This window comes from Pectinophora gossypiella, chromosome 1 (assembly GCF_024362695.1).
Source record: "Pectinophora gossypiella chromosome 1, ilPecGoss1.1, whole genome shotgun sequence".
Taxonomy (NCBI): Eukaryota; Metazoa; Arthropoda; class Insecta; order Lepidoptera; family Gelechiidae; genus Pectinophora; species Pectinophora gossypiella.
This window is the reverse complement of record NC_065404.1, coordinates 6,653,515-6,666,405: the sequence shown is the minus strand read 5'-3', so window position 1 is coordinate 6,666,405 and position 12,891 is coordinate 6,653,515. Positions and strand designations below refer to the sequence as shown.

The window sequence follows — 12,891 nt, the reverse complement described above, 5'->3', positions numbered from 1 at the left end:
TTTATGCTGGTATGTTGTTAACACATTTGTAGGTAGGTAGATAAGTAGCGTTACTTTTGTGACAAGATTGATAATAAGTAGTAACTTTATTATTAACAATCTTGTAACAAAAGGAATGTTGTATTCCTCTATAGCTGTCTTTTTAACTCATTATTATTATTATTATGTTAGTGATTGTTTAAAAGATATGAATGCATGGGATTAACTGTCTGGGAACTAATATTAGACAGCAAAATTACAAAATATTTTATATTTTACATATTCATGTTTTTTTTTTAAAGATCTAAGTTCCAGTGCCGAGGTTTTCTTGCAGCTTCTTTTCCCCGGCTATAGAGGTTGTGAGAAGCTGCAGTAGTTTTAGCCGAATGAGACGTTCCTTATGTAGGTAATAAAACTAATAAATGACGATTGAAAGTGTAACTATGTTACCTACCTACTGAATAAAGATATTTTTGAATTTGAATTGAATTTGTCATACAATCGCGAATTCTTGTTAGACCATCATTAGATACGGTAGAACGTAACGAACCTAAAACAGATGTTGCCGATTCAATCCGTCAACCAAACATTTTTATTACCTATAAGTACTTAACATACCAGCCGCGCGGAATCTCATTTTTCTACAAATTTTAAATAAACATTGGCAAAATTTATATTTTCATTGATTAATATTGGTTTATCGCTACAGCAGCGGTTGTTTGACCAATGACCCCATTTCGAATATTTCTTTGTCCGGTTTGTTTATTTAAAAATTAAAACAAGGTCTGGCATAGATGTTTGCAGTCTTCTTCTTCTATCGTGTGGGTTGTGAGGTGAATTACCAACCTCATTAACCCTGGTGTCAGGGTTATTATTGAGCCGCCAAAGGCCCTTGGCATGGCTCATGTAACGACTACTACAACAGTAAGTAGTTACCGGGACCAATCGCTTAACGTGCCTTCCGAAGCACGGATCATCTTACTTTTTGGACAATCAGGTGATCAGCCTGTAATGTTTAACCAAACTAGGAATCACAAAGTGATTTTTGTGATATTGTGATAGACCGGGACTCGAACCCGGGACCTCCGGATCGTGAGCCCAACGCTTAACTACTGGACCACGGGGGCCGAAGATGTTTGCGGTGAGGTTCAAGGACTACAAATGTTGTACTGGTGTCTTTTGGTCCTGCCCACCCTATGATAGCGGCCTGGATAAGTAGGTACCTATCCGTGTCAATGCATGACAAAACTGCGTTGCGTAAATTATTATTCAAAATGCATGATCTGAATATTGAATTATATATGTAATTGTGTATGGTAGAGTTGTCTTATGCCACTTAACTAATTTGTGATAAGCTCCATTCTAAATAGTTTTTGCACATATCACAGAATAATAGTAATAGATAGTCTCTTCTTCTATCGTGTGGGTTGTGAGGTGGATTACCGGCCTCATCAACCCTGGTGTCAGGGTTATTATTGAGCTGCCAAACGCCCTTGACATGGCTCATATAACGACTACTTACTTATATCAGATATAGTAATAAAAATAGTAGTAAATCAATGGTATTACCAGTAAATGCCACATATTAGTGACAGTATGACAAAAGTCTTCACAGAAGTAATCGAAACCCAAATTTCAGGTGGAGTTGGTAGGCGACAATCTGTTTGAATGGCACGTGCGCCTGCACCAGATAGACCCGGAGAGCGAGCTGGCGGCGGACCTGCGCGAGCTGCACATCCCCAACATTCTGCTGCACCTCGTCTTCCCGGAGAACTTCCCCTTCGCGCCGCCCTTCATGCGCGTCATCGAGCCCAGGATAGAGAAAGGCTTCGTAATGGAAGGCAAGTATTTGATACCTACAGTACGAATACATATCGCTACTAGAGTCCACTCACACTTCAATTTTTTTTTACCTTTGATGGGTTTGCTCTTGGCTCCAGACTTGCCCGAAGGCATTGACGAGGCCTAAGATGGAGCGAGCTCGCCCAGAAGGTGCCTATTCACTCTGGCCTTGAAAACACCCGGGTTATATGCATTCGGAAATACAGAAGATGGCCGAGAATTCCACTCCTGTCAGCTTACGTATTTATGACCCATTCGCAATTAGGATCGCGGGTTTAGGCGCGTGTCTGCCATTTTGAATATATTTGGGCGATTCTAAAATGGTTTCTCTGCATTTTTATCGCAGCCCATCTAAACGTGGCCCATAATCTGGCTCTAGATAAATCTGAACTTAGATCGATCCTGTTCGAGTATTTGTGTCCGTTTTAGTATCAGTTTACCAGTCACACATACAGACCATAGACGGTGGGCGGCAGCGCGCAGAGAGCGGTCCACGCAGCGTATAGCCGTACTGTGTGTAAAACCATAACCTGTGATCGCGATCCTCAGCAGTGAGGGAACGAAGAAGTCACACATAAATTCTAGTTCTGCCAGCGTAATCTAATCACTACTAGATAAAATCCTCCCTTACGTATCTCACATAAAATTACGCCCGTGGCAGAATCTGCCCCAGGGGCAGACAGAGCACCGAAATTGGTCACATCACAATACAAAATTGCTTCTTGCCATAGACTATGAAACGAACGCTCAATAAGATGACTCGTGAACTCATGACTATCTCTTTGTTTGTTGGTACTTCAAATGTAACGAGTTTTGTTTACTTACCGGTAATGACATAAGTAGGATCATTGTATCATCACAATTTATGACTCTATCGCCCCTTTAGAGAGGCTTATGCTGTGTAAGAAAAAAAAACACGTAGGTAGCCTACTGCGCAAGACAATAACAACTTTTATAGGCAAGTATATTGTCGAACACGCGCGTTGCACGCTTATAAACTGTGGAAACGAGACCATCAACCCAGTTCTTACAAGGACTTAGGAGCTTTGCGTTATTGCTCAATATTCAACACGAGAAAGTAGCTTCACGTGTGCGCATTACGTAACAGGTCAACCGATATAAATGGTACATGGAAAGGGTCCTCACTCGCCTTCCACATAACTCGATTATACCTTAACTCATCCCTTGTAGCGTCGCCGAACGATTGTCTATCGATAGTTTCCATACAATTGCTGCTCTTTTCTAAAAGTCTCTAGTGACTTTTATTTCGATTGTATTGTCAATATCGATATTATCGATTATTCTTTCTACAGTCTGATACGAACAGAGTTATCGACAAATGCCAACACAGGTAGTGTTTCAACAGTTTGGGAGACGACAATTGAGACTCCACCATTAGGTACATAACAAAACAAGCTCACGACTATATCCCAATGGGATAGTCAGAGGTACATCCGTCGCAAAGTGAGTTAGTCAAATGTCTCAAACCCACGCACCGAGCTAGTAGATACATATCCCGATATAATAACATCTCAATAGACGACGTTAGCACGCCCTCATTCGACTTTACGACAAGAATTACATATCCTCTCTCCAGTCTGCGAACTTGGGACAATTTAATCAATAATTATTTATCTTCAGGGGGCGCAATCTGCATGGAGCTACTGACGCCGCGCGGTTGGGCGTCTGCATACACAGTTGAAGCGGTAGTAATGCAGTTCGCAGCGTCTGTGGTGAAGGGGCAGGGCCGGGTGGCGCGGGCGCCGCCGCGGCCCTCCCGCGAATTCTCTCGCCGACGGGCCGAGGAAGCCTTCCGCTCCCTCGTCAAGACCCACGACAAGTATGGCTGGGTCACGCCGTCGCTTTCTGACGGTTGAATCGATGAAGGTATACCTACATTCTTCTTCTATCGTGTAAGTTATGGGGTGATGTCTTGGCTCAAGATGATTGACATGGCTCAAGTAAGGACTACGTACCTACTGACATCAGTAAGTACTAAACTAACCGGGACCAACAGCTTAATGTGCCTTTCGAAACACTTCTTACTTTATGACGTATATTGAATTGTGACGGTTCTGGTTGATGATGACTTATAAGTATATCATGACGGAATTTAGTGAGAAAAAAAAGTTGCACATTCACTAGAATCGGAGAGCCAAGATTCTTCTGCTACTCGACTCGAAGGATAGCACATTTATACAGGTTAAATACTATAGGTACCCAACTAGCTGAAAATCTCCACGATTTTCTGTTCACTAACGAGAAACGTTCTTAGGCTTATCTCAACGTATGTTATGAACGCTGTAGCACCTATTACTTTACTGCGTTTCAACCAATCCCTGTTCACAGTTCGTACCAATATTGTAAACGTCCTTTGTATGCATAACATTGACCTGAATCGATGCAATAGCGGAACCCTCGGCTTGTCGCGCAATAGGATCATTGTGCAATTGAGCTGTAACTCTAACGATTGATAACTGCCGCCGCTCGTACTAATAGTATTGCCTGTGACAATAATGGATTGGACTTAAATCGCGTCACTCAGAGACATGCTTGTTTCTACTTACGAGTAGCCACCTAGTTAGGAATTACGACATCACTTACCTATTTTAGTTTTAGGTAAGTCTTGATATGAAAACACATAATAACGGGTTCTTACCGCGTTTAAAGCAGGAGGCAGGCAGGGGGGTCATCCCGTGATCATGGCATTTGTAACAGTGTCGAAATATCGGGAGTCTCATATCCCTGCTTTAAACGCGGTAAGAACCCGTTATTATGTGTTTTAATTATGATAATAACCGTTAAACTTAAAACAATGGTTACAGCATTACGACTAATCAAATAATGCACGTCTTATTTGTTTATCGCCTCCGAATCGGTTTCGATCCAAAGAATAGAAGCCAAAAGGGCACAATTAGGGACTTTCCAGGCTACGTTCTTCAAAAACCATCCTCCTCCTCATTAGTAAAAAATAAGGTAGATAGGAAAGTGGAAAATTGGTAGTTTTGTACCAATGTGTGCTGAGACTGAAATGTTATTACTAGCAACATAGTCGCCACAGCTAGGGGCGCCATATTCAAAAAAGTAAAGCAAGTAAATGATAAAATCATTTTTACGTAAAATGGGGAACCCCCCTCCACAGGTGTAGTAGCCTACGGAGACCGGGGTTCCAAATTTACTGCAGTAACACTAACGAATGTCTATGTTTGTTTCAGGTGTAGCTGATCAGTTGTAATGCAGAATGGATCTCCTTTAGTTAAACCTTATAAATAATTTTAGTCGTAATTAGTGCAAATTTTAATAATGCTCTCATCTGTGTGTTAGTGTTCCACGCATCAACATACTCCGCCGTGGAAATACGAATAATTAAGTAATTACATGTACTTGAAATTAATTATTTTATATTTGAGTATGGAGCAAATTGAGGAATTCCAGATGATTGTATACAAAGACATGGTTTACATACATGCCATAGTTTATTGTATAATGTGAATACAATAAGTGTGCTTTGAAAAAGTATCCTTTATCCTAAACATAGTTCAAAGCATTATCTTATTCTTTTATGTGGTAAAAATAAATTGTAGTCATAGTTTCAATGTAAATAAACAATTTTGTGCCAATCGCATGACGTGCCTGCGTCTGTCGCTCATTATACGAAGTATATTTTAAAAGCTTTACTTGTATTAAATAATGCAAATTAAAACTGAATGATCAAGATGTTTTTAACCACACAGTCCCACTTAAAAGCTTTTAATCAAATGTTTTAAAGGAATGTTTCCGTCCCAAAGTCATTTAATCATTTTTTATAATATAGATTAGTATTTAAAAATTTCACCAAAAATTCTAAAAGTAATTCACAATTCATGTTTTACCTACAGTTTTGTATGAATGTACGAATAAATATTTTAATAATACTATTTCCCTGGCATAAATGTAATTTTATTACTATAATAACCATGCTATTATCTGCATGCTTCATATAATTGTAGTAAGTCAAATTACTTGTTACTTCCAGACGTTTCAGTGAGTAGTCAAGAGCTCAAATTATAGTAGATAATTCTTGAAATGTGAATCGAAGGCTTGTGGTAACGTAAAAAATATTGTAAAACTAAATTAGATACTTAGAAAATTGATGTTGTTTTGTTTGGTAAACCAAAGATGTTTATTTTTTAACTCCATTCAGTGCAAGATGTGTATTTATACCAGAATTATATGTACAATGTTATGGATGTAATAAATTACCTGCTCAAATACAACTGGTTTTATATCAAAGTACCCAGCATGCTTTTCAGCCAAAAGACATTCATCCATTTACCACTACTACACTAAAATTATAAATTCAAATTTTTCAAATTCAAAAAATACAAATCACCTACATGTTTTCATAAAGCAAATATTTATTGTTATGTTTCAACTCAAAAAGTACAAACTTTCATAGATATGAATTATTAGCAACAGTATAAATACTTAGATGCATCAATCAGCATTGGCAGAATAATTTTAGGATCATGTTCGCAGTTAGAAAAATAAATAGTAATAAACAATAAAACAAAAAGTTCACATTATCATGTTGACTTTATACAAGAAATGAGAGGTATAATTAAATTATAAATATAAGAGCCACTTATCACAAGAGATCACTCGCCCCCTCTCAGCGCTAACACCAAGTGAAGGACGGAGCCACCCTGCACTTTGTAGTCTTGTGCTGTCTTTTCATCATTCCTGAAAAACAATGATATACCAACTGAAGAAACAGTAATAAACCACAACTAACATAATCCTTAAGTAATGACTTAGCAACAGCTATACTAACAAAATGAACCTTGCGATGTTTGAATAAATAAATCTATTTTTTTTTACACCTATTGACACCCTGACACCAGGGTTGATGAGGTTGGTCATCCACCTCATAACCCACATGATAGAAGAAGATTACCCCTATTTAAATTAGTTGTAATAATGATTATTTGTGCCTCTGCCCACTTATCAGAGAATGTGGGTACAACTTTGTGTAAACTCTAAACCAATTTTGGTATTTGTCATAAACAGATTTGACTAATGTATCTCTTTTTCATTTGTTGATTTATGCAGCATATTCACTAAGTTATTCTTATCCAATGAAAGTTCTTTTTTATAATAAAGGCCCCTTTTTTACCTACTAATTAGGAAAACTAGCATTGTCCTTGAAACAAATTTTCTTTACTTAGAAATGAGGATAAAAACTAGATGCTCAAATGTTGAATGTCCCTAAACTTTGACAGTTCTCCATATTGTCCAGCTAAAATTCATGATAAAATGCTATAAAATGTGGAGATGTGGAGTGTATCCTATTTGAAGAATGGTAGCGACACCTAATGGTAGAAATAGGTAGTTTTTATCCTCATTAGACAAAAAATCTATAAAACCTATTATACCCTTTATAATGTACCATGATTAGAGTAACATTATCTCTTGTCTCTTTTGTATTAAGCAGTTATGTGGTTAGTGCGAAAAAGACTTGTCTCTTTTGCAGTAGGCCATGTTCCATGTACCTATGTCTAATCATGCTTTGATGTAAGGGGTATAGAATTGTTTTCTTTTACCCCATCCATAATTTTACATTCTTCTAAAACAGGACTGTAGATGGAGTACCACAAAATATTATAGTACCTTGTTCAAAAGCATCAACACATTTTCATTGAAATCATGATACAATCAATATTGAAATGCATAATCACCAACTCATAATCAATCGAAACAGAATTTTGAGCAATTTTCTTTGCACGTTATGCCAAAATAACAATGATTTGCACAAAACAATAAGCTCAGATGCTATACCCACATTTGCTTTCCTGAAAATATAAGACGTTGTTGCTGTGGAGGAATTCCTTCTTTCTCTTCTACTCTCTCTTTAATCCTCTCTACTTTATCTGTAGGCTCGATATCAATCTCAATTTCTTTTCCTGTAAGCGTCTGCAACAATACATACGAGGTTAGGATGATTGTTATATCAAGAATAAACAATAATGAGTAATTATATATACTCCTTACCTTGACTTTGATCAACATTTTGAATGTGAATTTTAGATAAAACTGAAAAAACACTAATTATCGTTTATTTTACAAATAATTATTCGCCTTTCGGTAAATTCGGCTGGAATCTATCGTGACAGTTTTTTTTTTTTTTGTTTTGGTTTTCCCCGAAGGGTAAGGCAAAGGGAACTATGCCCATACAGCCATGTCTGACGTATTTTTTTTCTTGATGATTAATGAAATGATGAAAGGTGATGATGATGAAACCTAAGCCCCCACCCTCGGAGTAGACTCCTACTCCGAACCCCAAACGAATTAACTCAAAAGTCCGCATAAACTTTTGAGTTATGAAGCGGCTTCCCGGCACGAAGCGAAAATAGGCAGATACACTTTGTTCATTGAATACTCCAATATAATAACACTCGCGAATGTCTTCCGACTAACTTAATGCGATCATTAACCACAAAACACCACTTCGTATTAATTATTTAGATTACTCAATGAAGAAAGCAACTGTCCCGTTCCCGTCTCCCGCCGAAAAGCCTCTATCGTGACAGTTTGACACACTATACTTGACATTTACGTTCACGTTCTGTAATTCCCTCAAATTCCCTCCCGGTGATTGATTATAATCATAAATGGCTTTGATTTTATTTTGTAGTTGATGATAATGAGCGTACTAATAACCAACCATCACCACGTGTTCTCTATTGCACCACCAGATTACCTCTCATTTAATCATTCATTGTACATCAGATTTTGCTGTGTGCTCTTTTTCAAATCTTACTTACCGGATAATACCGGTTTTTAATTTCCGAACAATACATCTTATGTCAAAAATGTCAAAATAAAAGTTAGGTTATGTTATTGTTGCTCGTTGATTTAAATTCCAAATAAAATTAAAATAACTTTCTTTCTTAGACTAAAATATAACTGTCTAGAAGTTATGAGTGCCATTAACAATATATTTGACCGGATTCAAAAATTAACTCATGAGGGTAAGATTTTTGATCACATCATCATTGTGAATTTATTATGTTAGAAATTGAGCTTTTACTAAAAGTTTCACGTATTTTTTTTTAGAAGGTCAAACTGATTTTGTGTCAGTACTATTAAATGCAGTCATTAAAAACGAACCACATCAAGCAGAATCTAATGTGGACTATCAAGTTCTTAAAAACTTTTTACTAAAGATTTTTAAGGAGATTGATGATTTATCTGCCGAAATAAAGAAAGACGAGACTATACTTATTAGTGTTCGTAATCAAAAACTCTTACGGACCTGTTTTCAGCTAGTTGCCTCACTTGGTTTCTTTCCAAGTCTTATTCCAGGCTTGGGCATTAACCTCAACAAAAGATCTGCATTTGCTGGTGCGTTGTCGCCTATTACTTTAACGGATGAACAGAAATATGAACTTCTAGTTGCCTGCACAGACTTTATTAAAAGGTGCTATGAAATCCCAGTCTTAAAGAATATTATCTTAACATTTCATATGTCTGATTACTTAGCAGCATTGATACAGTTGTCATTTGCGCCGCTGAAGAAACCAGGCACTTATCAGAACTTTACAATGACTCAAGAAATGTATGACAGACTCAATTCTGAGAGACAAAAATATGTGCAGGTTTATGAACATTTAGTTGCTAATTGTTTCCAACCAATTCTTATGAAAGAATTGTTGGTGTTACAAAGTGTGACTGATCCTTCCCCACCAATGTTTGTCAAAAGGGTTGTAGCAAAGGAGATGAGTAGGCGACTTCTTGCACCAGGAGGCTTGTTGAGCCTTATCCGATGCTTCATAGAAAGCTACAACATTGATACTGGGTTTGAGTGGAAGAAAATCAACATGATATGTAAAATAGTTTCAGCTAAACATGGTACTGAGTCAGAAGACAACTACTTGAAAAATATTTGCTCTCAGTTAATGCAAATATTGACACAGAATAACACTCATTATCTAGCCACAGCTGTGGCTTGCGTTATAGCACTGGGTGAAAAATATCCCCAAGTGAAGCATGTTCAGTTATTAATGAAGGAAATATTCCAAGCATTTGATTATAAACACTTGCTATCAAAATCTGACTTGCCAGGTACTGTTATTCTGTCACCTCAAGAGGTTGAACATAAGGTGAATGTTTTACATGCATGTGTCTGCACATCTAGATTGGAATGCCCCATGACACTTATAATCCCTAACTTGAGCATACTTTTCCTACTAGGTATAAAGTGTACCAAGAATGAGGAACTAAAGATTAAGATAAAAGAAATAGTATTGAAATGTTTAGAACAACTGAATAAGAATAAGATTTCAAGTATGGTTAAGAAATTTCTTTTTGGAGATGCATCATTATCAAAAGTGACAGTTGATGAATTTGAAGCTGGACTCACTATTAAATGTGTATCTTTTAAAACTGAACATTCTATAAGTGAGGCAAGGTTATACTTTTTAAGTCTATTTAAAGTTGCTGTTGACAGTGATTTTGTTCAAAATGTATTTGAGGCATCTTTGCACATACTGGTTGAACTCAGTAAGAAAAGAAAGACCAAGTCTAAAAATGACATGTTGCTGTCAGAAGATGACGAATTCAAACTGGATGATACAGATGAACAATATGCTAATATTCTTCAGCTACTTTCTGAAATATCTACATCACCTAAAGTTGTTTCATCTTTGAAACAAAATCCATCTATAGTAGTAGAGTTCATAGAATATTTCATAATAAATAATGACGAAAATTCAAATGAAGAATGTACAACTGTTGCCTTAGTGCTATTGAACACAATACTATCAAATACGGAGAAAGAATCCAAATTACAAGAAAGGCTAAATGTGTTAGTACCAGTATTAAAGAAGATGTCTAAGAGCGAGTTTGAATTTAACAACATACTGTGTGAAGAAGCGCTTTCGTTGATTTCTTCAAATAATCCGAGAAGGGCTGAAACAGCGTGCGACAAAGCTATATCTAACGCATTTGATAACCTGCTGCCTGTTAGGGCTCATGGAATCATTGAGCTGACTAAACTTATTGATGCCAAGGACCCCGAGACTTTGTCAAGGAAGCATTACATCTTCTGCTTATTTCAGGTAAGACATTTTACGAAATTTATGAAGCCAGTTGTAGTCACAAAGCACGTGGGTTACACGTTCCGGGCGTGAGTATGATGTATTTACGTAATTTTGTTTGTCTGCTTATTTTAGGAACAGCTCAAAGACACTGACTCGTACGTTTACTTAGCAGCCATTAACGGGATCGCGTCGCTAGGAACTCACTGTACAGAAGATGTCCTCCAAGTGTTATGCAAGGAGTTCCTTCAATTAACCTCTGAGCTTAAATCTATAGAAACTAAAGACGACCAGAACAAAACAGCCGAAATGCGAATGAAGATTGGTGACGTCATTGTGAAAGTTACCAAAAGGCTAGGTAAGTGTTCCTAAACAATAGATGTATAATATATCTTTCGTTAAAAAATCTGAATTTTTTACTTATCTTCGACCTAGGAAACTATCCAATTAGCCCACTGTGCGTGCATCCGGCAGAGCTATTGAATCGAAGAAATTAATCCCAACGGTTATTTTTTGGTTGAACAGTTCCCCCAATACACATTTTTCATGTGTAGTCATGAATATGTATAGCTTATTTCCTGTTTGGAAACAATATTAAATCACAAAAGAGTTACAGTGTAAGCGTACCTATTAGACCGAAAAAGTCCCCTTAGGATATAAACAAAGATGATAACGTGTTGTCCTTACAGGCGAAATGGCGGCTGCATATAAAACCATACTGCTCAATACGATGCTTTGTGGATGCAGAGATGAGGATCCGCTAATACGAACGTCAGCTCTTTCCAACTTAGCGGAAATCGCCCTGGTCTTACATTATAAAATAGGAACTATTATTTACGAGGTAAGTCAAGAACTACGGTGCTAAGCGACAACTTGCTAAGCTTGATGCCTGTCGAAGTATTTGAAAAAAATGTGGAAACCTTCCCGAGAAATGCATTTTTGGAGAGATTGGAGAATGCATCGGGCCAATATATATATTGGACCGATTTTTCCGAGTTAGAAGGTCAAACAGGCAGTGGCTTCTGTAAAAAACTGGACCTCTCAAATCTTCAGGTTAAGTAAGCGGACCCTGTGAAAAACGAGACAATGCTAGGTAGATAATTCAGGATAGAAACTTTATTCAAGACAGTTTAATGCGTGTTCATACCAAAATTCTTGGTGTACCTACTCATTTATTTACTAGATAAGCGTATTCTATTACATCACACGATGCATCGTCACTTGCAATTGGGTGAAATTGTATTCGAACATTACCACAAAAAAGTCCTCCGTGGTCCAGTGGTTGAGCGCTGGGCTCACGATCCGGGCGGATCCCGAGTTCGATTCCCGGTGGGGACATATCACAAAAATTACTTTGTAGTCCCTAGTTTGGTTAAGATATTACTAGCTGATCACCAGATTGTCCGAAAGTAAGATGATCCGTGCTTTCGGAAGGCACGTTCAGCCGTTGGTCCGGGTTACATGAGCCATGACACGGGCCTTTGGCGGCTCAATAGTAACCCTGACACCAGGGTTGATGAGGTTGGCACTCCACCTCACAACCCACACAATAGAAGAAGTCCTAAAAAAGTTACCAACACACAAAGAGGAACAAATCCATGACAACATTGTCATCTTTATTATCGTCTTGAATATAGTGTTTTTTTTAGGTGTTGTTGTGTATATGGAGCATAATAGAATCCGACAAAGCAGTGGAATGTCGTCGAGCAGCCGTAATGGTTATATCCAGTTTACTAAAGGGCTTGGGCAAAGAAACCTTGATACAATTGAAAGAAAACCTCCTTCCTGTATACAGAACTTTAAAGAATCTATATAGGGATGAAAACGAAGACTCAGTTGTCAGACTACACGCACAAATTGCTCTAGAAGAACTAAATGACACTGTCACCCAGTTGATGTTCCCTGAATTGAAGATGGAAAAACAAATATTCGTCCTAGACAAACCAGAAGATGTCTACAAATAAAGCAGTAAGTCACACACAATCCACAATCG

At 37.5% G+C, this 12,891-nt stretch overlaps 3 protein-coding genes across 3 annotated transcripts in view; 2 read left to right on the top strand and 1 right to left on the bottom strand.

Moving 5' to 3' along the window:
• Positions 1-6,071, top strand: part of LOC126369830 (ubiquitin-conjugating enzyme E2Q-like protein 1) — a 61,588-nt gene extending 55,517 nt beyond the window's left edge. The window contains exons 4-6 of the mRNA XM_050014398.1: positions 1,619-1,820; positions 3,463-3,708; positions 5,037-6,071. Coding sequence (XP_049870355.1) covers positions 1,619-1,820; positions 3,463-3,698 — 438 coding nt within the window. The 3' untranslated portion in view covers positions 3,699-3,708; positions 5,037-6,071. The remainder of the gene's footprint in view (positions 1-1,618; positions 1,821-3,462; positions 3,709-5,036) is intronic.
• Positions 6,072-6,377: 306 nt separating this feature from the next.
• Positions 6,378-7,976, bottom strand: LOC126369929 (NEDD8). The gene is made up of 3 exons (XM_050014529.1): positions 7,852-7,976; positions 7,643-7,773; positions 6,378-6,543 (listed from the first exon to the last, which is right to left on the bottom strand). The coding sequence occupies exons 1-3, from the start codon at positions 7,867-7,869 to the stop codon at positions 6,459-6,461; spliced, it is 234 nt and encodes a 77-aa protein (XP_049870486.1). The 5' UTR covers positions 7,870-7,976; the 3' UTR covers positions 6,378-6,458.
• Positions 7,977-8,686: 710 nt separating this feature from the next.
• LOC126367919 (transport and Golgi organization protein 6) lies at positions 8,687-12,881 on the top strand. The gene is made up of 5 exons (XM_050011726.1): positions 8,687-8,831; positions 8,917-10,919; positions 11,034-11,256; positions 11,588-11,739; positions 12,548-12,881. Exons 1-5 carry the CDS (start codon positions 8,780-8,782, stop codon positions 12,860-12,862), a joined length of 2,745 nt encoding a protein of 914 aa, XP_049867683.1. The 5' UTR covers positions 8,687-8,779; the 3' UTR covers positions 12,863-12,881.
• The last annotated feature ends 10 nt before the right edge of the window (positions 12,882-12,891 follow it).

Bases quoted from the DNA above. Each gene is read 5' to 3' on its own strand.
- LOC126369929 (XM_050014529.1), bottom strand. The intron at 6,544-7,642 runs GTGGGTATAGCA...ATTGTTTTTCAG, and splicing joins ATATTTTCAGGAAAGCAAAT to GAATGATGAAAAGACAGCAC.
- LOC126367919 (XM_050011726.1), top strand. From the start codon at position 8,780: ATGAGTGCCATTAACAATATATTTGACCGGATTCAAAAATTAACTCAT. The intron at 8,832-8,916 runs GTAAGATTTTTG...ATTTTTTTTTAG, and splicing joins TCAAAAATTAACTCATGAGG to AAGGTCAAACTGATTTTGTG. The intron at 11,257-11,587 runs GTAAGTGTTCCT...TTGTCCTTACAG, and splicing joins GAAAGTTACCAAAAGGCTAG to GCGAAATGGCGGCTGCATAT.